General features: G+C 40.9%; 1 protein-coding gene across 2 annotated transcripts in view; it reads left to right on the plus strand.

Moving 5' to 3' along the window:
* Positions 1-21,402, plus strand: part of atp9b (ATPase phospholipid transporting 9B) — a 384,890-nt gene extending 363,488 nt beyond the window's left edge. For both annotated transcript variants that reach the window (XM_048529464.2, XM_048529465.2), the window contains 5 exons: positions 7,812-7,876; positions 8,017-8,125; positions 13,501-13,558; positions 14,823-15,026; positions 19,336-21,402. In XM_048529464.2, the coding sequence (XP_048385421.1) occupies positions 7,812-7,876; positions 8,017-8,125; positions 13,501-13,558; positions 14,823-15,026; positions 19,336-19,472 (573 nt within the window). In that variant the 3' untranslated portion in view covers positions 19,473-21,402. The remainder of the gene's footprint in view (positions 1-7,811; positions 7,877-8,016; positions 8,126-13,500; positions 13,559-14,822; positions 15,027-19,335) is intronic.
* Positions 21,403-22,181: the final 779 nt, after the last annotated feature.

A 22,181-nucleotide genomic window follows, 5' to 3' on the forward strand; every position in this document is an offset into this window, starting at 1 on the left:
TAGTGAAATCATGGTTGCAACATGATTCGAAGCTTCAACAATGAGGATGTTACATGGTGTGTGAGAGTATCTTCCCAAAGAAGTAGATTCATGTAGGAAGATTGTTTCACCTGTATTCTCCACCTCTTGTAGATGTTGGTGTATAAGTGGATCTTCAGTGCCTCCAAAAAAGGGACTGAGCTTCTATGTCAAGTAATAAATGTGAATTCTAGATGTGGGCTGTTGCCATTTTGAAACGAGAGCAAAGTAGAACCAGTAATTCAAATTAAATGAACATTGCAAGATTTTTAGATAAATTAATTGTACAGAGATGCTTTCGACCAAACTCATGGTTAAACTTGTTTCAGAGATAGTAGGAACTGCAGATGCTGGAGAATCTGAGGTAACAAGGTGTAGAGCTGGATGAACACAGCAGGCCAAGCAAGAAAGCTGATGTTTTGTGTCTAGACCCGAAACATAGCTTTCCTGCTCATCTGATGCTGCTTGGTTAACTGATGTCTTTAACCAAACACAAAGCAGTAATCAAGATTTTAAACAGCAAAGGGGATGACAGTGATTTAAGTGAGTTGTAGGGGGAGAGTTTTAGTCAGGAGTTCAAAGTCGGGTAATGCAAACGAACAGCAGTGATGCCTGGATGGTCGTTACATGACTTTGACTTTGAGTTGAAGCTGAGAACCACATGGTTGAGAACAAAGCCTCTCAAATTTGTAATGGAAAGGTGGATCCATACTATCCTGCATCCTGCCAATCTTAACATGGTTCCCACTAAGCAATTAAATTACAGCCATCTAACTGTTACTTTCTGCTGCTGGAGGACACTTTTCATAAAAACAAAACAAAGGAAGTTGTGCTGAAACTTTAAAGGCGCTAGTCGGTCTATACCTGGAATACTGTAAGCACTTTTGATCTGTTCTGTCAAAGAAAAGACTTACTGGTATTGGAGGCAGGCCAGAGAAAGTCCGTTAAGTTGGTTCAGTAGATTGGCAGGTCCTCAATGGAGTTCAGAAGACTAGGAGGCAACCTTATTAAAGCGTGTAAGTTACATTGGGGGCTTGCAGGGTAGATGCCGAAAGCTGGTTTCTCCGTGTTGGAGACTGCGGAACTATCCATTAAAGACGGAGGAGAAGCATTTTGTTCTGTTAGTGAGTAGTCAACCTGTGGAATTGCTCAATGGCTTGTAGAGACTGGGTCGTTCAGTATAGCCAAGGCTGAAATTGTTAGATATTTAATCCCCAAAGGGATTGAGGAAAAGGCTGGAGGGTGGAGTTGAGGATTGTCAGCTCAGTTATGATCTCATTGAATGGTGGAGCAGAATCAAAGGGCTGAATGGCCTACTTCTGCTACATCTTATGATCTTGTTATGATAGAAAACTATTGAAAAAGCTGTAATGAGGCGTGATGGGGAGGCGATGACCAAGACTATTAATCCAGAAGCTCAGCTATATTCTGGGGACCCAGATTCAAATCCTGCCACAGCAGATGATGGAATCTGAATTCAATAAAAAAATCTGGAATTAAAAATCTACTCACGACCATGAAACCATTGTCGGTTATTGGAAAAAAAAATCTGACTCACGAATGTCTGTCAGGGAAGGAAATCTGCCACCCTCACCTGGTCTGGCCTCCATGTAACCTCAGACCCGCAGCAATTGGTTGACTTTCACCCGCCCACTGAACTAACCTGGCAAGCCTGTCAGTTGCTATGAAGCCTCAACAAAGAAATGGACCAAGTGGCATTGACCTAGATATTGAATAACATAATGACAAAAACAGCCTGTCAACCCTACAGAGTCCTCCTTAATAACATCTCGGGCTTGTGCTAAAATTGGGAGAGTTGTCTCTCCTTCTAGTGGAGAAACAGTCTGACATTTTCATATTCTCAGAATCATATCTTATAGACAAGGTCCCAAACATCATCATCATCATCATCCCTGAGTATCTCCTGCCCAACCAGCAGACAGACCTAGCAGAGATAGCAGCACAGTGATATATAGTTGGGATGGAGTTGTCCTGAGAGCCCTCACATTGATTCCAGACCCTATGAAGCCTTATGCCCTCAAGCTAAACATAGGGAAGGAAACCTCCTGCGATTAGCACATACCATCTCCCCTTTGCTGATGAATCATACTCTACCATGTTGAACAACACTTGGAGGAACCACTGAGTGTGGCAAAGATGCAAAACGTACCCTCGGTGGAGGTTGTCAATGCCTACCGCAGAGGTTCTTGGCAGCAGCACGACTGATTGACCTTGTTGGGTCTGAAAAGATAGCTGCTAGAATGGGTGTGTGGCAGGTGGTGAGGAAAAACATAGCTCAGCTTTGCCAGCCTTCCTGCTGTAGATGCATCTGTCCATGTCAGTATCAGTAAGAGTGACCATCACATAGTTACAGAGAAATAAAGTCCTGTCTTCACATTGGGAATACCCACCATTATGTGGCACTATGCTAAATGCATCAGGCCTCATCCAGCAACTCAAGACTGGACTTGTGGGCCACCAAAAGCAGAAGAACTATACTCCAGTGCAATCTGCACCCTCGCAGCCCAGCATATCCCCCATTCAAACATTACCAGCAAGCCAAGAGATGAAAATGGGAACTGCAGATGCTGGAGAATCCAAGATAACAAAGTGTGGAGCTGGATGAACACAGCAGGCTAAGCAGCATCTCAGGAGCACAAAAGCTGACGTTTCGGGCCTAGACCCTTCTTCAGAGAGGGGGATGGGGAGAGGGAACTGGAATAAATAGGGAGAGGGGGGGAGGCGGACCGAAGATGGAGAGAAAACAAGATAGGTAGAGAGGAGAGTAGAGGTGAGGAGGTAGGGAGGGGATAGGTCAGTCCAGGGAAGATCGACAGGTCAAGGAGGCGGGATGAGGTGGTACGTAGGAAATGGAGGTGCGGCTTGAGGTGGGAGGAAGGGATGGGTGAGAGGAAGAACAGGTTAGGGAGGTAGAGACAGGCTGGGCTGGTTTTGGGATGCAGTGAGTGGAAGGGACAGGCTGGGCTGGTTTTGTGATGCAGTGGGGGGAGGGGAAGAACTGGGCTGGTTTTGGGATGCAGTGGGGGAACTTGTGAAGTCCACATTGATACCATTGGGCTGCAGGGTTCCCAAGCGGAATATGAGATGCTGTTCCTGCAACCTTCAGGTGGCATCATTGTGGCACTGCAGGAGGCCCATGATGGACATGTCGTCTGACGAATGGGAGGGGAGTTAAAATGGTTCGCAACTGGGAGGTGCAGTTGTTTATTGCAAACCGAGCGGAGGTATTCTGCAAAGCGGTCCCCAAGCCTCTGCTTGGTTTCCCCAATGTAGAGGAAGCCACACCAGGTGCAATGGATACAATATACCACATTGGTAGATGTGCAGGTGAACATCTGCTTAATATGGAAAGTCATCTTGGGGTCTGGGGTAGGGGTGAGGGAGGAGGTGTGGGAGCAAGTGTAGCACTTCCTGCGGTTGCAGGGGAAGGTGCCGGGTGTGGTGGGGTTGGAGGGGAGTGTGGAGCAGACAAGGGAGTCGCGGAGAGAGTGGTCTCTCCGGAAGGCAGACTAGGGTGGGGATGGAAAAATCGAGACATCAACCGCCTCAACCTCTCCACCCCTCTCACCCACTCCAACCTCTCCTCTGCAGAACGGGCAGCCCTCCGCTCCAACCCCAACCTTACCGTAAAACCTGCAGACAAGGGTGGCGCAGTGGTAATATGGCACACTGACCTCTACATCGCCGAGACCAAACGCCAACTCTCCGAGACCACCACCTGCCACCCCCTTGATCATGACCCCACCCCCGAGCACCAAACTATCATCTCCAACACCATCCGTGACCTCATCACGTCAGGGGACCTCCCACCCACAGCCTCCAACCTCATTGTTCCCCAACCCCACACGGCCCGTTTCTATCTCCTTCCCAAAATCCACAAGCCTGCCTGCCCTGGTCGACCCATCGTCTCAGCCTGCTCCTTCCCCACTGAACTCATCTCCACCTATCTGGACTCCACTTTCTCCCCTTTGGCCCAGGAACTCGCCACCTACATCCATGACACCACCCATGCCCTCAACCTCCTCCAGGACTTCCAATTCCCTGGCCCCCAACACCTCATTTTCACCATGGACGTCCAGTCCCTATACACCTGTATTTCTCATGCAGATGGCCTCAAGGCCCTCTGCTTCTTCCTGTCCCGCAGGCCTGACCAATCCGCCTCGCCGAACTCGTCCTCACCCTCAACAACTTCTCTTTCGATTCCTCCCACTTCCTACAGACAAAGGGGGTGGCCATGGGTACCCGCATGGGCCCAAGCTATGCCTGCCTCTTTGTAGGCTACGTGGAACAGTCCCTCTTCCGCACCTACACAGTCCCCAAACCCCACCTCTTCCTCCGTTACATTGACTGTGTCGGCGCCGCCTCTTGCTCCCCAGAGGACCTCGAACAGTTCATCCACTTTACCAACACCTTCCACCCCAACCTCAAATTCACCTGGGCCATCTCCAACACATCCCTCACCTTCCTAGACCTCTATCTCCATCTCAGGTAACCAGCTAGAAACTGATGTCCATTTCAAGCCCACTGACTCCCACAGCTACCTCGAATACACCTCCTCCCACCCACCCTCCTGCAAAATTTCCATCCCCTATTCCCAATTCCTCCGCCGCATCTGCTCCCAGGATGAGGCATTCCACTCCCGCACATCCCAGATGTCCACGTTCTTCAAGGTCCACAACTTCCCCCCACAGTGGTCGAGAACGCCCTTGACCGCGTCTTCCGCATTTCCTGCAACACATCCCTCACACACGGCCCCCGCCACAACCGCCCCCAGAGAATCCCCCTTGTTCTCACATACCACCCCACCAACCTTCGGAGACCACGTATCATCCTCCGACACTTCCGCCATCTACAATCCAACCCCACCACCCAAGCTGTTTTTCCATCCCCACCCTTGTCTGCCTTCCGGAGAGACCACTTTCTCCGCGACTCCCTTGTCCGCTCCACACTCCCCTCCAACCCCACCACACCCGGCACCTTCCCCTGCAACTGCAGGAAGTGCTACACTTGCTCCCACACCACCTCCCTCACCCCCATCCCAGGCCCCAAGATGACCTTCCATATTAAGCAGATGTTCACCTGCACATCTGCCAATTTGGTATATTGTATCCATTGCACCCTGAGTGGGCTCCTCTCCATTGGGGAAACCAAGCGGAGGCTTGGGGACCGCTTTGCAGAACACCTCCACTCGGTTCGCAACAAACAACTGCACCTCCCAGTCGCGAACCATTTCAATTCCCCCCTTCCATTCCTCAGACGACATGTCCATCATGGGCCTCCTGCAGTGCCACAATGATGCCACCTGAAGGTTTCAGGAACAGCAACTCATATTCCGCTTAGGATCCCTGCAGCCCAAAAGTATCAATGTGGACTTCACAAGCTTCAAAATCTCCCCTTGCCCTACTGCATCCCAAAACAAGCCCAGTTCTTCCCCTCCCCCCACTGCATCCCAAAACCAGCCTAGCCTGTCTCTGCTTCCCTAACCTGTTCTTCCTCTCACCCATCCCTTCCTCCCACCTCAAGCCGCACCTCCATTTCCTACCTACCACCTCATCCCGCCTCCTTGACCTGTCGATCTTCCCTGGACTGACCTGTCCCCTGCCTACCTCCTCACCTCTACTCTCCTCTCTACCTATCTTGTTTTCCCTCCAACTTCGGTCTGCCTCCCCTCTCTCCCTATTTATTCCAGTTTCCTCTCCCCATCCCCCTCTCTGAAGAAGGGTCTCGGCCCGAAACGTCAGCTTTTGTGCTCCTGAGATGCTGCTTGGCCTGCTGTGTTCATCCAGCTCCACACTTTGTTATCTTAGCCAAGAGATGAACCCTGGTTTAGTAGAGATGTGGGGATGTTCACTGATGGCTGCACAATGTTCAGCACTGTTTGCAACTCCTCAGATAGTGAAGCAGTCTATGCTGAAATGCAGCAGATACCTGGGAACGCCACCAGCCCCACCTGTATCTTTCCCTCTTAAGCCACTCATTATCCTGACTTGGAAATGTATTGCTGTTCCTTCATTGTCGCTGGGTCCAAATCCTGGAATTCCCTCCCTCAGGAAGTTGTGAATCAGCATACACGACACGGACTGCAGTGGTTCAAGAAGGCAGCTCACCACCACCTTCTTAAAGGCAGCTAGGGATAGACAGTAAATTCTGGCCAGCTAGTGATCTCCACATCCCATGAGTGAATTTTAAAAAAAAAATGCGCAAAGTGACACTTTGTACCTGTCTGTACAAACAAAAAGCCTCAATTTTAGTTGTGTGCAAGGCAACATTTATGTATTTGCAAATCAGCTCAAAATAGCAGACTTCCTTTGACAATCAACTTTGTTAGTCTGACATTATAATCCATTTATTTTGTTTGTAATAATGAGTCAATCTTCAAAATTTTACTAGCCTTTGCCGATGCATAAACATGCCTTAGTATAATTTGTGTCCAGCTAGTGAGCTGTTTAGGGATGTCCAGAATTCACCTTCACCTGAAAGCTCATTTAAATGGCGCCATTGTTACATGTGGGAAAATTTTCATGAGGGATGTTTCCCCAAGCTTATTTGACATCAGTTAACGCCTGAAGTCTTCTGGCTGTATCAGATTTCTATATTTACCGAATATTGGGATATTATTTTCAATAATAGCTTTACATTTAGCATAAATGTACAGATTATACTAAATTAGATTGTAATTTGCTATAACTATCGTGTAATTTATTTCCTTGCTGCTTGTGGGTCCTCACTGTGTAAATTGCCTGCCACAGTTGGTTGTAAAACCATGTACTACATTTCAAAATGAATTTACTGGCTTTCCTCACTTTGCTGATAGTTCAAACGATAAAAATATTTCAAATTGTCAGTACTGAGCTCTACAAAGCCATATTTCGTTGCTTTGACTTCAGTTTGAGTCTGTTGTAACGTTTCTGAAGCAACATAAAGCAAGAATACAGTTATTTTTATTACCAATAGCCTGTTTTAATCAATTGCCTCCTGCTACAATCTCAGACGTAGATGTTTTAATGTGTCACATGCTGACACGTGGTACCTCTCAATATCAGACTGCCTGCCAGTCTTGCAGTGTTGCCAGAATACAATGTTCCAAGGCCCAACCCCAGAACTGTTCTGTGAAGGATTATGCAGAATGGCACCATGATTCTGGAGGAGTAACTTGTTCACCTCATTCCACACAAGAAAAAATAAACATAAATGTACAAGCATCTGTTGTAACTCCATGCCTTGTGACAAAACGTGAGCAACAGCAGCCAGATGTCACAGTTCCTTCCAATATCACTCGCTCCTGTATGTCGTTAGCTGCTGTCTGCTCAGTACCCCTCTGCACGAATGTTGCTGAGAAATAGAGAACTAAACCGGCTGTCCGCCTACATTACCAAGGGTGGCTTTGAATTTGACAAGGTAAGGTTGTCCACAGCAGTGACCATTTACTTGATCTTTAAAACAGATCTCTACTATTTATTGTATATATAGCCTCCCATCCCTTTTAATCATACAGAAATTGATAGGAATTTGGATGTCTTATTCCACAAGTCTGAGAGCATGATTTGACACTATATGGAAATTAATTTTTTTCATATCCTGAGACTTTTAAAATGCTTGCAAAACAAATCAAATTAGAATGAGGTCAAATATTTCAATTTCGTAATAAATTGATTGTTTCATAAAATTTCAATGCATAAGCTGAAGTTTTCAGCAATAACTTTTTTAAAAAATGCATTTAAAATGTTTTCTTGCTATTTCCTAAGGAGTTTTGCATATGTTCTCTTCCCTAGGCTGTATTTTCATCAGTGTTCTATTTTGCATCTGTTCCCTTGTATCAGGGTTTCCTCATGGTAGGGTAAGTAGGATAATATAATTTCAAAAAGATCATTTGCTAGTATTGCAGATGTATAAAACGGCAACTTGCCTTTTTTGCATATTATTAAGCCCAGTGACCTTGTGAAATGAATTATCATTTTGAATTTTCTGTTCTATTAGGTATGCTACCATATACACAATGTTTCCTGTTTTTTCTCTGGTATTAGACCAGGATGTAAAGCCAGAAACAGCAATACTATATCCAGAACTTTACAAGGACCTCACGAAGGTATGTGAAATGTTTAAAGATTAATGCACATTTTACAAACATGTAAAGCATTATGCTGGGATAATTTCCTCAGACCGTGTAAACACTGCATCAAAAGAATTTCAAGGAATCATGCTGTTTTTTTTAATAACCAAGATAAAAACTACTTGCAATATTTGTTCAAATTGATATTCATGAGGAAAAGTACATAGATGGAACTTAAGAGTTTGTTCATTGACATAATGACATGTGACTGCTGTACTTGCACTGTAGACCATTCTTTGTAAAATATAACTTGTAGATATAACTTGCAAGATAAAGTTATTTTGTGAAAATTAACATGATCCAAGATACACAACCTCATTTCTAGAGGTTTACATAGAACAGTTGTCACAAATTAGACGTTTGAAAAAATATTATTCAACATCCCCTGACCTTGCAGAAACATTGTTTCTTGTTGGTGGTAAGACGTTTATGATTGTACTCCGTCCAATTGTGATTTGACAGTGTATATTTGTGTACAGGATATAGTTTTTGACAAACAAATGGATAAAATAATAATACTGGAAATGGATATACCAAGAATTGGGTTGATTTTTTTGATTCTGAATCACGAAGCCATGTGCTCCATTTCCAGTCTTTACTGAGATAAATTTTTCTTATTATCTGTGTCAAAGTTCACTGCTATTAACAAACCCATGGAGTATAACCTCATGCATGTGTGGGTGAATAAAGTGTGGTCCAGCACAGTTGTTAGCACTTCGGTTATCAATGTTCCTTCCTCCCAACTTTAAGGTTTAATTCATTCAATTTTGTTCTAGAATGTGTAACCTTCACTTCCTCAAATAAAAAAAAGTGAGAATATGTTATACTAACTTTTAACAGTGCGGAACCTGAATCAACATCCAAATCTAAGCAGCCCCCTAAACACACTATACTTTTGAGGAGCATCCCTGTTTTTAATGTCCTGCAGCACATACTTCCTCTTTTTTTCTTTATCAAACTCTCAATATCCTTTGACATCCACAGTTCCCTAGACTTGCTGTTTTTGATCTTCACTCTTCAAGGAACATGCTGGCCCTGAATTCTCACAATTCTACTTTTAGAAGAGTCCCACTTTCCAAATGTAGGTTTAAATGCAAGTAGCTGCTCCCTGTCTTTGTTTGCCAGATCTTGTCTTAATGATATTGAAATTGACGTTCCCCAAATTTAGAAACTTAACTTCTTCAGTATCCTTATCCCTTTCCATAATGACTTTGAAATTTAGAAATATGATTGCTATCCCACATTGACTCAATTACTGAAACTTCAACCATTTGACTGCCCAGCCATTCCCTAGAATTAGGTCTAGCACTGCACCATCTCAATTAAAACTATTTACATACTGGCACAGAAAGCTCACCTGGAAGCACATTATAATTTCCACCTCATTTAATCCTTTTACTCAGGCACTCCCAGCTAATGTTAGCAAAGTTCATGTCCCCAGCAGCTATAACCCTGTTTTTCACACTGTTCTGTAATTTGCCTACATATTTGCTTCCCTATCTCCATCTGTTTGGATGCCTGTGCTATAATCCTAGCCAGATAATCACCCCTTTTTTATTTATAAGCTCTACCCAGATGGCCTCATTCGAAGACTGTTCTTGGATGACCTCCCTCATCTTTACAGTGATGATTTCCTTTATCAATAACAAAATGCCCTGGCTCTCTTATTTTACCCCTACTTATCACACCTGAAACTTCTGTAGCCTTGAATTTTGAGCTGCCAGTCTTGTCCTTACTCCCGATGCCTCAGTAATTGCAAAAATTCATATTCCCATGTGCTGATCATCAACCTTACCCGTCCAGTTCCTTGCATTTAAAATAGATATACTTTAGCTCCCATGTGCATTCTCCTGCCCACGTCTTCTCCAATTACTCAATTGTCCTAGTGTTCTTTCTGTTTCTGATTGGTCCTTGCACCTGATTTTACATCTATTGTGCACCATCCCCCTGCCAAATCAATTAAAAACCTTCCCTAGCATCATACTCAAACCTCTGAGCGAGGATATTGGACTCATTCCAGTTCAGGTGTAGCCCATATAGCTTGTACAGGTTCCACCTACCCCAGAAGTTGTCTCAATAATCCAGAAATCTGAAGCCCTCATTCCTACACCATCCCTTTAACCCCACTAAATCACCTGACCTATCATTGTATTCCTATACTCAAAAGCACTTGGCACTAAAAATAATCTGTGGATTGCCACTTTAGCAATCTTCCTCTTTAATTTTTTCTCAATTCTGCTACAGCACCTAATTTCACCTCACGACTGCTGGATGGTCACCACACACCCACCAATCCTTCTGAATTCCCTGCAACCACTGAGAGACACCCCTGGCTCTGGCGCCAAGGAGGCAACACAATGTTTGAGAATTTTGCTTAGATAACTACTTGACAGCTCCCAGCTTACAATTGAAGCCCCTATCACTAGAGCTCTCGCAGTCTTTTTCTTCCTCTGCTGTGCAGCAGAGCCAACAGTGGCATCACAAACTTGGCTGTTACTGCTTTCCCCTGAGAGGCCACTCCGAAACCAGCTTCCCCCATCACCAGCAATATCCAAAACCCAATAAACATTTAAACCTGTCAAATGCTGTATCTGTTTGACAAGTGGATGACCACAGGTGACTCCTGCACTGCCTGCCCATGCTTATTAGCATTCCTGGTGGTCACCCAATGCTTTTTGCCTGTGTAGCCCTTAAAGGGTAAGACTGGTTGAAATCATTCTTTTGGTAAACATGGGAATCCTCTTTATCAATGTCAGTTTGCCTGCAGGACCATGCACTGTCTTATTAAATGCATAATTCAAGGCCAAATGATATTGGAGAAAATTTGTTTGAACTTCAAATGTCGTAAAATAGAGCAAAAAAAGTGCATTGCAGACAAAATACCTGCTAGACATAAAGGTTTTAAGCTCTGTACATTTATTCTTCTAATGCTAATTGAGAGCATTTATCAACAAAATGATTTAAGATTGCTGCTTTTTGAAATATCCCATTTGTGCTGCACATTTAGCTAATTCCACTTAATATTTGCTGAGGGCACATACAAAAATTACTTCGTAGACATTAAATGACGCAACGTATTTACTGATCATGAATTAAGACTAAACCTGAGATTCCCTCCCTCACCAAGCCACACACAACTTCGTCATGGTTGGGAAGATTCACTCTTGAGCTCTCAATCTCCTCTAATTAGTTCAAGGAATATAAACAGTGCTGACAGAACCAAGTCTTCTGTCTATCTGCACTTATTCTTGAGAGGATAGTGTTCAGATTTCTCCTAATACTGCTGCAATCCATGGAGAGGGAGTTCCAAAATTCTAACACAGTGACACCCAAGATTGCCAGAATATTTCTAAGCAAGGATAATGTGACTTGGAGAGTAATCTGCTGATGATGGTGTTCCCATGAGTTACCCGCAAATATCAATGGAATTTTTGTGTGCTTCCCATCTTTTGCTTTATAATGTCCACTGCAGATTCTGTTTTAAAAGTAGTGCTCGCGTCAACATAGCACTATCATCAAGACATAACGGGATACATTTAATGTTTTGAGATAAGTTATAGTGCACAGTGCTGAAACCTTTAATTTCCCTGTATTTTTGGTCACTTTTCACCTATCCTTTCCAGAAAAGAGTATCATGTTTGCTTAAGGTTCCATAAGTGCTGATCGTCCTCTTGCTCCTGATCCAAATGAACATCCGTAACATGTTCATTAGTGATAAATGTCAGCAGAATATTTAACTAGGAGTTACACACTAACTGAAAATTATCTTTATTTGCCATTTAGGACAAGGTTGAGGGTTTCAGTGCAGACTGACAAAAAGTGTAGAACCCTCTGATGAGCTTGTTCATTCTGAAGCACTGCTGTCTGTATGCTAACACTCATCACGTCCTATCCACACATCACCCCCTGACTTACTGACCCACGTTGGTTCCCAACCAGCAATACCTCCATTTTGAATTTCTCTAGCTTGTTTTCAAATGTCTTTGTGCCTGACCCCTCCTATCCCTATGACCTTTCCCAACATAAAACCTTGCAAAATCTGCAGTTCTGATCTCTCAAGCATCTCCAGTTGAAGTCACCCCACAATTCACACATAGGGATTAGGAGCAGGCGTAGGCCACTTGGGTGCTCAAGCTTGATCTGCCATTCAATAAGATCATGAGTGATCTGAATTCTCCACAAGCCACCAGATCCAATTACTTTTTACCATTGCTTATAAGAACATATCTAACACTGCTTTAAAAATATTTGGCGATGCTGTTTTCAGTGCCTTTTAAGGAAAAGATGGACAAAGGAGGTGATTCCCTATTTTTAAACAAAGTCATATAGCTCTATATTTTCACAAAGGAAATATCCTATTTGCATCCACCTTTCAAACTCTTCAGAATCTTGGACTTTAATTAAGTTGTCTCTTACTCTTTAAACTCCAGTGACTACAAATCTAAAAAGTCCAACTTTCCTCAAAAGACAATCTACCCTTCCCAGACATCAGCCCAATAAGATTTCTCTGAACTCTTTCCAATGCAGTTTCATCTTTCCTTAGACAATGATGCCAATATTGAATACACTGCCCTGAATGTGGTCTCAGCAATGCCCCATATAAATAAAACATCACCTCCCTACTTTGGTATTCAATTCCCTGCATGCTAAATTCTAACCTTTTATTAATTTATCTAATTATTTGCTGCACCTGTAGACCAGCATGTGCAATTCATAAACTAGGGTACCCAGATTTTACTGTATCTCAGAGCTTTTAACTTCATATCATGTAGATAATATGCTACTTTTTCATCCTTCCCATCAAAGCAGACAGTTTACACCATTTGCTACATCTTTGCCCCTACATGTAACCTATCTAAATGAGCCATGAGGCTTGGAAGTCTTGCTCCTGAACATGTTGTTGAGAAAATATCTATCCCTTTGTGGTTTTCTAATGCGCTATTGACACCTTAGTTTCATACCTATTTTTGTGCCATCAGCAAATTTAGGAACCATTCTGCTGGTCCATCCAAGTCATTTATATGAATTCCAAAATGTTGAAGCCTCAGTACCGATCTCTTTTGAAGAGCTTGGTGTGTTTTACTGCATTTAAAGGCATTATGTAAATATAAGTTCTTGATCTTCATCCACTCTAATGTGGAGACATCCCTAATGCTACCTGAATGAATAATGAATGGATTTAACTGATCTATTTCTTGGATGTGAAAGCACTATATCACACAATATATCTAGTGTCTAAGCTAGCTAGCAATGAACACTTACCTTAAAACAGCTGGCATGGTTGATGTCATGTACTTGTCCAAAAATAAGCAGTGTAGGTAATTGCATAATTTTTCATATTTTTATATCAGGGACGTTCATTATCCTTCAAGACATTTCTTATTTGGGTTCTAATAAGCATTTACCAAGGTAAGTCACAAGTTTTACTTTCTGCGGTGAAGGTTTCTTATAACTGATAATGGTCTGAAATAATTTATTAACCCATATCTAAATGTCTTCTTGTTGATGTTTACTTAGACAAATTTAGAGTTCACTTTCAGTTTAAGGGCTTCTCGGGCTGTGACTTGCAATGCTTGTTACCATTACTTGTAATTAAGGCTTTTTCTTGTTGCTAGATGTATAATCATGAAACAAACCTTATCTTTTAAAGTAAACATTGTCAAAAAAAATGCTAAATGTGCAGAAGATTCCTGGTATGCACAGGCCCTACCCTTGATGCTAAAGACTTGCCCATAAGTTAATATTGTACATAAGCTTGAATTCATATTGTTTTCTGTGTAACCCACTCAAGTTGAAAGGGCTATACTACTTACCCAGTTAAAACAAAAGGGTACATTGGTAAAAACTCACATTTAAAATGGGGCCGGTATGCTGATTACTCAACTATCTGATTATTCAAGGGTAGTGTCAGCATCGTTTCTGTCTTTGTTCTGAGAAACACGTTTTGTTTTGTATTGTTGAATGACTGACATTAACATGAATGGCAAATTGGAGAAACAGTAAACCTAGCTCAGCCCATCTGCTGTGCACATATTTCCATTGTATAGTGACTTGCAAGTTATGGTTATAAAATCCAATAGTCAGGCAGTTAGGGACAATGTGGAAATCAACTATATAAAGGCAGTCCATCAGGAAAAATGATAAGGTGATAAAATCTGCACACAATGTGGTAAACTGGGGGGGAAAGAAAGCTTCGTTTGAAGCCAAGTCTGTGAGTTGACATCACTTGAAAGTGGATAACTACAAATTCCATGTTCAGACATCCAAAAAAACAGATGTTGTATCTGAAAACCAGTTGTCACCTCAGTAACGCAATTACTGTATAAGTATGTTTCAAAAATAATTCCCTGGAGAAATAAGATATGAAAGTATGATATTATGTCCATTATTGAAGATCTGTTATGCAGATTGTGAGAAAATGATTCTAAGTGGGTTTACTTTGTCTGTCTCTTCTTTTTAGCTCTTAACTAACCTTGTTATCACTCCACACACCACCTCTAAACAACTTTTGAATCAGTTTCTTAAAACTTTAGTGGACTAATTTTCATATGCCATTGCACTGTATATCTGCAGGCAAATTCCAGCATGCAACAATCAGGTCTTGTTTACACCTATTGTTGAATCATTTTGACCAATTGAGGAGAAATTATAATTTTTTTTTCATCTTTTTCAGGTGGCATTTTAATATATGGAGCATTGGTACTGTTTGAGTCTGAGTTTGTACATGTCGTAGCAATTTCCTTCACTGCCCTGATCTTGACTGAGTTGCTGATGGTTGCACTTACAATCCGGACCTGGCACTGGCTCATGGTTTTGGGGGAGTTCCTCAGTCTTGGCTGCTATGTGGCCTCCCTTGCATTTCTTAATGAGTACTTTGGTAAGTTGTTTCACAGGTTTGCTGTTTCCCTCTTAAAACCAAAGTGCAACAAAGATTCACAAGTCAATAGCCTTTATTTTAGTATATTTATTTTGGTACTCAGAAAATGGTGCTTGTTAGAATAACTTATTTCAACAGTGGTTGCATTCAGGTTTAATTGGAGTGTGCAGAATAAGGACTATTGTTAAAAACAGAAACCATCTTTCACATATACGTGGCAATAGTAATAGATGCAAATGCTTGAAGTGATTCCCTTGTGAGCTAGCCACATGGTTTTAATTTTTGCTATATCTATGTGTTAGTTAAATAGAATCATAGAATCTGCACAGGGTGGAAGCAGGCTATTTGGCCCATCAAGTCCATGTCGACCTGCCAAAGAGCATCTACCAAGACCCACCCTATCTCTATAACACTGCATTTTCCATGGCTAATCCACCTAGCCTGCACAACCCTGGACATTATGAGCAATTTAGCATGACCAAACCACCTAAACTTCACGTCTTTGGACTGAGAGAGGAAACCAGAGCACCCAGAAGAAATGCATGGAGGCTCAGGGAGAATATGCAAACCTCAAAGACAATCGGCCAAGGGTGAAATTGAACCCATGTCCCTTTATTGCTAACTGCTGAGTCACCAGGTCGCCTGCATTTATTTTGTCACTTTGGCATTCAAAGCATTAACTTAATATTAATAGAAAAATCATTAACAAAAACTAATCAAGGTTTTGGACAATTAGTCAAATAAATTGTATTTTTCTCCCACACTCTAATCTTGCTGTATGAACTGTACATTTGCAATGGGAAAAAGCAGCGTCCAGAAGTGTTATGTGAACTGTGATAGGGTGCTTCTAGTTAGTGAGGGCATTTGCACACGTGGATATAAAATGACCATAGAATGAGTGCAAGTGTTTTACTGGTATTGCAAATGTGTCACAGTTTATGGAAGGAGATGGTTTCAGAATGCAAAACCTACTCACTGTAGGTGCCCCTGTCTGCTTTCTCACAGTTGCGCTCTGCATCTGCTGATTCATTTTCGAAAACTAATCCCTTCTATTCTATAAAGTCCAACTGAAGCTTTGTACTGGGAACAGGAGTGAGATGTTTTCATCTGGGCAAATGAGAGGAAGACTGCCTAAGAAAAGGGCTTATCTCCTCTTTTATACAATTCGATTGGCTCAAAATTCATTTTCTTGCAAATATTTGTGAGAGCATTTTTTTTTTCTCCTTTGCATTTGGTTTGAGTGTTACAACAGTTCTTTTATTCAGGATTTCTCTGCCAGAAAGGAAGGTCATTATCTTGATGAAACGTGCTTGTACACAAATTATTATCCCTCCTGGTATCATTAAGTGTGCTGCAAGTGTGACATCTAGTTTGTTAATAGATCTTCAAATTTGCCTTTAATTGAAAGTGAAATTTTGAGAGTTATAAATGAAATTAGTTAACTTATTTAACTCGACTTCAGTCACAGCAACTATTTTGTTTAGAGTGGTAGGGTGCTACAGTACAAAAGGAAGACCCCGGGCCCATCACGTCCACAATGGTCATCACGCACCTGTCAACTCTAACCCAATTACCTAGCCATTGATCCATAGCCTTGCATATTATGCTGTTTCAAGTATTTATCTAAAAACTTCTGAAATTTTGTGGTAGTTTTTACCTCTACCACCTTTTCAGATAGTGAGTTCCAGATAATACCCTCTTGGTGAATAACTTTTTTTCCTTAAATCTCCTAACTTTCCTGCCCTTTACCTTAACTTTATGCTTATCTGGCTACTGACGCTTCCACTAAAGGGAACATTTTTTTCCCAGCCACACTATCTATACAGTTCATAATTTTTTGATCTTCATTAGTTACCCTTCAGCCTTTTCTGCTGTAAGGAAAACAACCTCAGCCTATCTAATTTATAAGGGTGAAATACTTCATGAATTTCCTATGCTCCCTGTCCAGTGCATTCACATTCTCGCTAAAGTGTGGTAACCAGACTTACGTGCAGTACTCCAGGTGTGGCCTAACTGGCATCTTATACAGCTGCATTTCCCTGCTGAAATAAAGGCAAATATCCTATATGCCTTCATAACCACCCTATCCATCTGTCCTGTTTCCTTAAGGATCTACGGACCTGTAAAACAATGTCCCTCTGATCTCTGGTACTTCCCACAGTCCTCCCCATTAACCTTTAATCACTTATGTGTATATATATTCTTCCCTGGCTGCTGTGCACCCTTTGGCAGAGTACCCTTTATTTTATAATGTCTCTGTGTACTTTCTGCCAAAATTATTAACTCTCACTTCTCCACATCTTTTGTCACCTGTCTGCCCGCTCTACCAACTCATCAGTAATTTTTGAAGCTCTACACTGTCCTTCTCACAGTTTATGGTTCTTCCAGGTATTGTCAATTGTACCTAGCTCTCGGATTTTTTTTATATTTCAGGAAAAGCAAGGGTCCCAATTCCAACACCTGGAGAGATCTACTACAAATCTTGCCCCAGCCCAGTCTGTTAACCCTCTTTCTTATTTCCCAGCAGAATTTTGTATCCCATATGGCTATTGTCCAGCTTAATCCGTGGCCTATAAATATTTTCACAAGTCTGCTTATGGCACTGTATCAAATGCCTTTTGAAAGTTCATTTAGACCACATCAACAACCTTATCTTCTTCATTCCTCTGTGTTACCTCTGCAAAAATAAACTTCTACTTAGTTAAACACAATTTTTCCGTAACAAGCCCATTCAAACTTCTTTAAATTAACCCATATTTTTCTGTGTGTCCACTAATTCTATCCTGAATAATTGTTTCTCCACCTGAGTTAAACTGACTAGTTTGTAATTGCTGGATTTATCTTTGCACCTTTGTTCAAAAATGGTCACAGATTTCCAACCCTCAGGCAACACCTTAGAATAAAGGTGTGATTGAAAAATTATTGTCAGTACCTCTGTAATTTCCACATTAATTTCATACATTGTGCTTAGATGCATCTCATTCAGCTCTGGTACCTTTTCACCCGTAAGTACTTACATCCTAGTCAATACCACTTTCTTTTAACATTAGTTTTAAACCTTTCTAACGACTGAGTTTCTTCCTGTGTCACCATGGCTAGGGCTGTATCACTGAAGGTAATAGTTTTTGTTTTTAAGAACAAACTAAGGATATAATTGGCTAATCAATCTTAATGGACACGAAACATTGTCGAACTGCATTATTGTGTAAATTAAATTTCACTTGATTCATTTCATGGAGCAAGAGTTTTCACATAATGATTGAACCTATGGTATTTCTGCCTTTAAAAGCATATAAATTGGAAAAGCTAATGGCAGAAGGGATGAGTTACAAAACTTAGCCAATCAGATGGAGATAAGATACATAAGAAACAGATCAACCATGATCTAATTGTGGTGGTGGTGCCGCTGTACGGAGGTTGAGTGGCCTACCTCTATGCCTGTATTGCAAATTTTGGCAGGGCCCTTTTCTTCTTGCCTTTCACTGAAGTCTGGTAACAACGGTAAAGTATCATACAGTCTCCTAACTAGAAAACCTTGCATGTTCAAGAAATATGGTTAGGTTATCTCTGAACTAATGTGCTTTTGAGCACCAGTTTGTTGACTACCTCCAATCCATGCTATCAGACGCTGAGGATTATTGTGTGCTGCAAAGAATTGACTCCCTCTTTCTGGGAGGATGTTCTAATTTTTTCAAGTTTGAAAGCAAACTCAAAACTGAAGGAGTGATAACATGTTTGTTTTGTTCCAGAAATTGCCTTTAAATTAATGATCAAGTGGAGCACTCCATTTATGGGAGGGTGGGATGAGAATTGCCAGCTCTTCCTGATTGCCAAGGGTTAAGGGTTAATCTTGCAAGCACTCTTGAACATTCCCAGGAGAAGGATTTACAGATTTGAATGATGTACCCGGAAGGGTTTGTTCTTTGAAGGTAGCTTTACTAACCCTGTAGAAGAGGTTCAGTAGTTTTGGGTGACTGCGCACAACCAACCAGCACTTTTTGTTATCAGTCATTTAATCAAGACGTCAGGAATGCATTCAAAGTATCACCCCGAAATTGAACAGGGAACGCCAGAGACTAAGGGAATAAATTTGTAAAGTAAAAGCGCAAGGTTTAATTTTACTGTTAAAGAAATCATCACTTATAGACTAAGTAGAATTATGTATGGATCACCAACTGTACTTGTGTGTTTTACTTCGTGTAAAACAATGCAATAGTCGGTCACTTTTCTTCCCTTTAACATTGCATGTCCTGATCCAAAGATAATTCATCGCACCATGTTTAGTAACTTATGGAATTTAACTTTTCAGATGTCGCCTTTATCACCACTGTGACCTTCCTGTGGAAAGTATCAGCGATTACCCTCGTCAGTTGTCTTCCACTTTATATCCTTAAATACTTGAAGCGCAAGTTATCTCCGCCCAGTTACTCCAAACTTACCTCGTAGTGCAATTGCTTGGTTCAGTAAGTGACACTTCTGCCATCGCTGTGGAGGGGTCTAATAAGTCCTTTGAAAAGAGACTTCACAGGAAAACTGTCATGCTTTGAAAATGGTCTGTTGACCGAACAGCCAAAAAAAAATGCATTGGAATGTTGCACACGTTGTATGTGGAGCATTGAAAGAAAATAACAGTACTTCTGAATAATAGGCACTGCACAGGACCTCTGAAGTGACATTTCACAGTACTGATGGAGTCAGGGAGAAAATGGAAATAACTTGTCTTTGTATTTTTTTTTTACTTTTTTTTTCTTGCTAACCTGTGTAAAAATTCAAATGTACTTTTGTTTAAAAAGGTTTGCTGTACTTTTTATTGTTCCTGCATTCCAATTCTGTAATGAGTTACAGAATTGTCCATGAAGTGCTGGTTAGTGCAATTGTCCAAATTGTAGTGTATAAAAGCTCACTTATTAATGCCATTGTGCATAAACAACAGTTTAGCACTATATATTTATTAGAAGTTCAGCTGTCCTTATAATTGCTCTCCACTTTAGCATTTGCTATTATTAATGTCTATATTTCCCTGTCTCTAATTTACAGCTGTGTTTGTGAAGCAAATCTGCACTAAAATGTATATGCACAGCAGGCTCTCAACACCCTACAATGTCATTATCATTGTTACGTACCTCCCCTATATTTTTTTCTCACTCCCAGTATTATTGAATTGTGGTTATTTTTGGAGATTAACTTTAGGATTTCTGCAACCTGAATTTTATGTGAGGCATTCTACGTGACAAAAAGTTTTGAAAATTATTTTTCTGCAACTAATCTAAAAACATATGTACAATGTGGAATTTCAATTTCTTCTCTCTGGAGACTTGAGAATTGTGTCGCCCCATTCCACCTCCAAGAGGAATACTCATAATCCAAAACACAACTCTAAGCAAACCAATATTCTTCAAATCATAGTCCCAGTGATCCTGGGGTAATGTGCTTCTAGATTGATTTGTTTAGCGTTCGTCTGATAAAGTGGAGTATAAAAGAAGATGTGGTATTTTTTACAAAGAGGATCAACATGTATTCTGCTAGCAGTTTCCTGGATCCAGCACTGAATTAAAATTTACTACACTCACTTAAAGTCCATTTTGAAGACAAAGAGAATCAAGTGTATTAAGTTGTTCAGTAAAGAAACAAAGTACTCATTATATTGGTCTTTGACTTGTGAAAATTAATTTTTGTATTCATAACCTATTAAAACATTTTTTGCACTCATAGTTTTAATTAACTGGTGTTCTGATTTATCAGTGTATGAATCCACTAATATGCTTAAAGGGAGTTGTACAGGACTGATCTTTGACAGGTTACAATGCAGTTCCAATTTTAATTAAAAATATTTGATTTCTAGATTGCACTGGATTATGCTAAATTATAAGCATTTACAAAACTTCTTACGGCAGTCCATTAGAGAGATTGCCCTAAAATTGGAATTTGTATACCACTTTTGTACATAGCCTTCAATAAAGGAAGCCTGGCGTCAGATTCTGATTGTTATTCTTTGCTGCAGCTGTCATAGTTGTAATGAAACGAATAACGGTGAAATGTGTTATAATGGTCACCTTGGTTAAAAGTTATGAAAAACATATGAATTAAGCATCCATCTATTGCAGCATCACACCTATTAATAGACAAACTAGCAATATAAGCAAATGGAGCCTGCATCAGGATCTAGCAACCACCCTCAAGATTAACCATGGTAATTGTTTTCAAATTAACGTACTGTTGCGGTTAAACCGTTAAGTGTCACTATATATCATTTGGATTCAAACATTTTAAGGAACCACTTGAATTTAATGGTGAAGGTGACCACTTTATTCAGATTTTACTGTATTGTTAAATTAAACTGAAGCTCCCCCTGCCCAATAAAGTGAATTTACATTTTCACAGTGACTTGTCTGTCTCCTTTTTCTGATTTTTAGCAAGCTGATGACCTTGCACATCACTCTGTTTCTGTGTTATCTTGTATGTATGTATGTATTTCATGCCCAGTTTTTGAAATTCACTTCGTATTTCATGCCTGCATTTAGAAAACTGAGTTTCTGATTGCTTTAAAATGAGTACTTAAATTCCTGTTGTTCTATCTTGTCTCTTCTGTTTGTTCATCTAATTAAATTTCAAAATAGGCACAAGTCTTTTTGCACCAATAGTAAAATATTGCATCTAAACTATAATACAATGTTGAATGTTGTCTTAATTTGCTGAAGTTGTTATTGCTTTTAACTTAGATGTTGAGTGCTGACTTATTTTACATCATCTTTCTAAAGTACTAGGCCCTTTTGCATGTGAAAATTGTTAAGTTCAATTATATTAAAAGTAAGAGAATTGGGGGTAAAAGCAATTCTTGCTTTAGTAAATTATCATCCACCTCAAATCTGTTACGGTGAAGATGTTTGTTGTTACTAGTAAGATCTTTCCCTGCCTTGGGTGAAATGAATGTCACAACTTTGTGTACTTGAAATACCTATTGGCGTCAAAGCACAGATGCAGTGACATTGAACGTGGAGTATAATTGTTGATGGCATGGCATGTGTACAGTGCCCGAAGACAGGTTCTAGCCTTGTCTGCTGATGCTTCATACTGCACCATTTTCATGGAAGTTTTTGTCAGTGAAGGTTTGCCATTGTCTTTATTGAAATGAATGTTTAAATTTTACTTCTGTTG

Source organism: Stegostoma tigrinum, chromosome 5 (genome assembly GCF_030684315.1).
Source record: "Stegostoma tigrinum isolate sSteTig4 chromosome 5, sSteTig4.hap1, whole genome shotgun sequence".
NCBI lineage: Eukaryota > Metazoa > Chordata > Chondrichthyes > Orectolobiformes > Stegostomatidae > Stegostoma > Stegostoma tigrinum.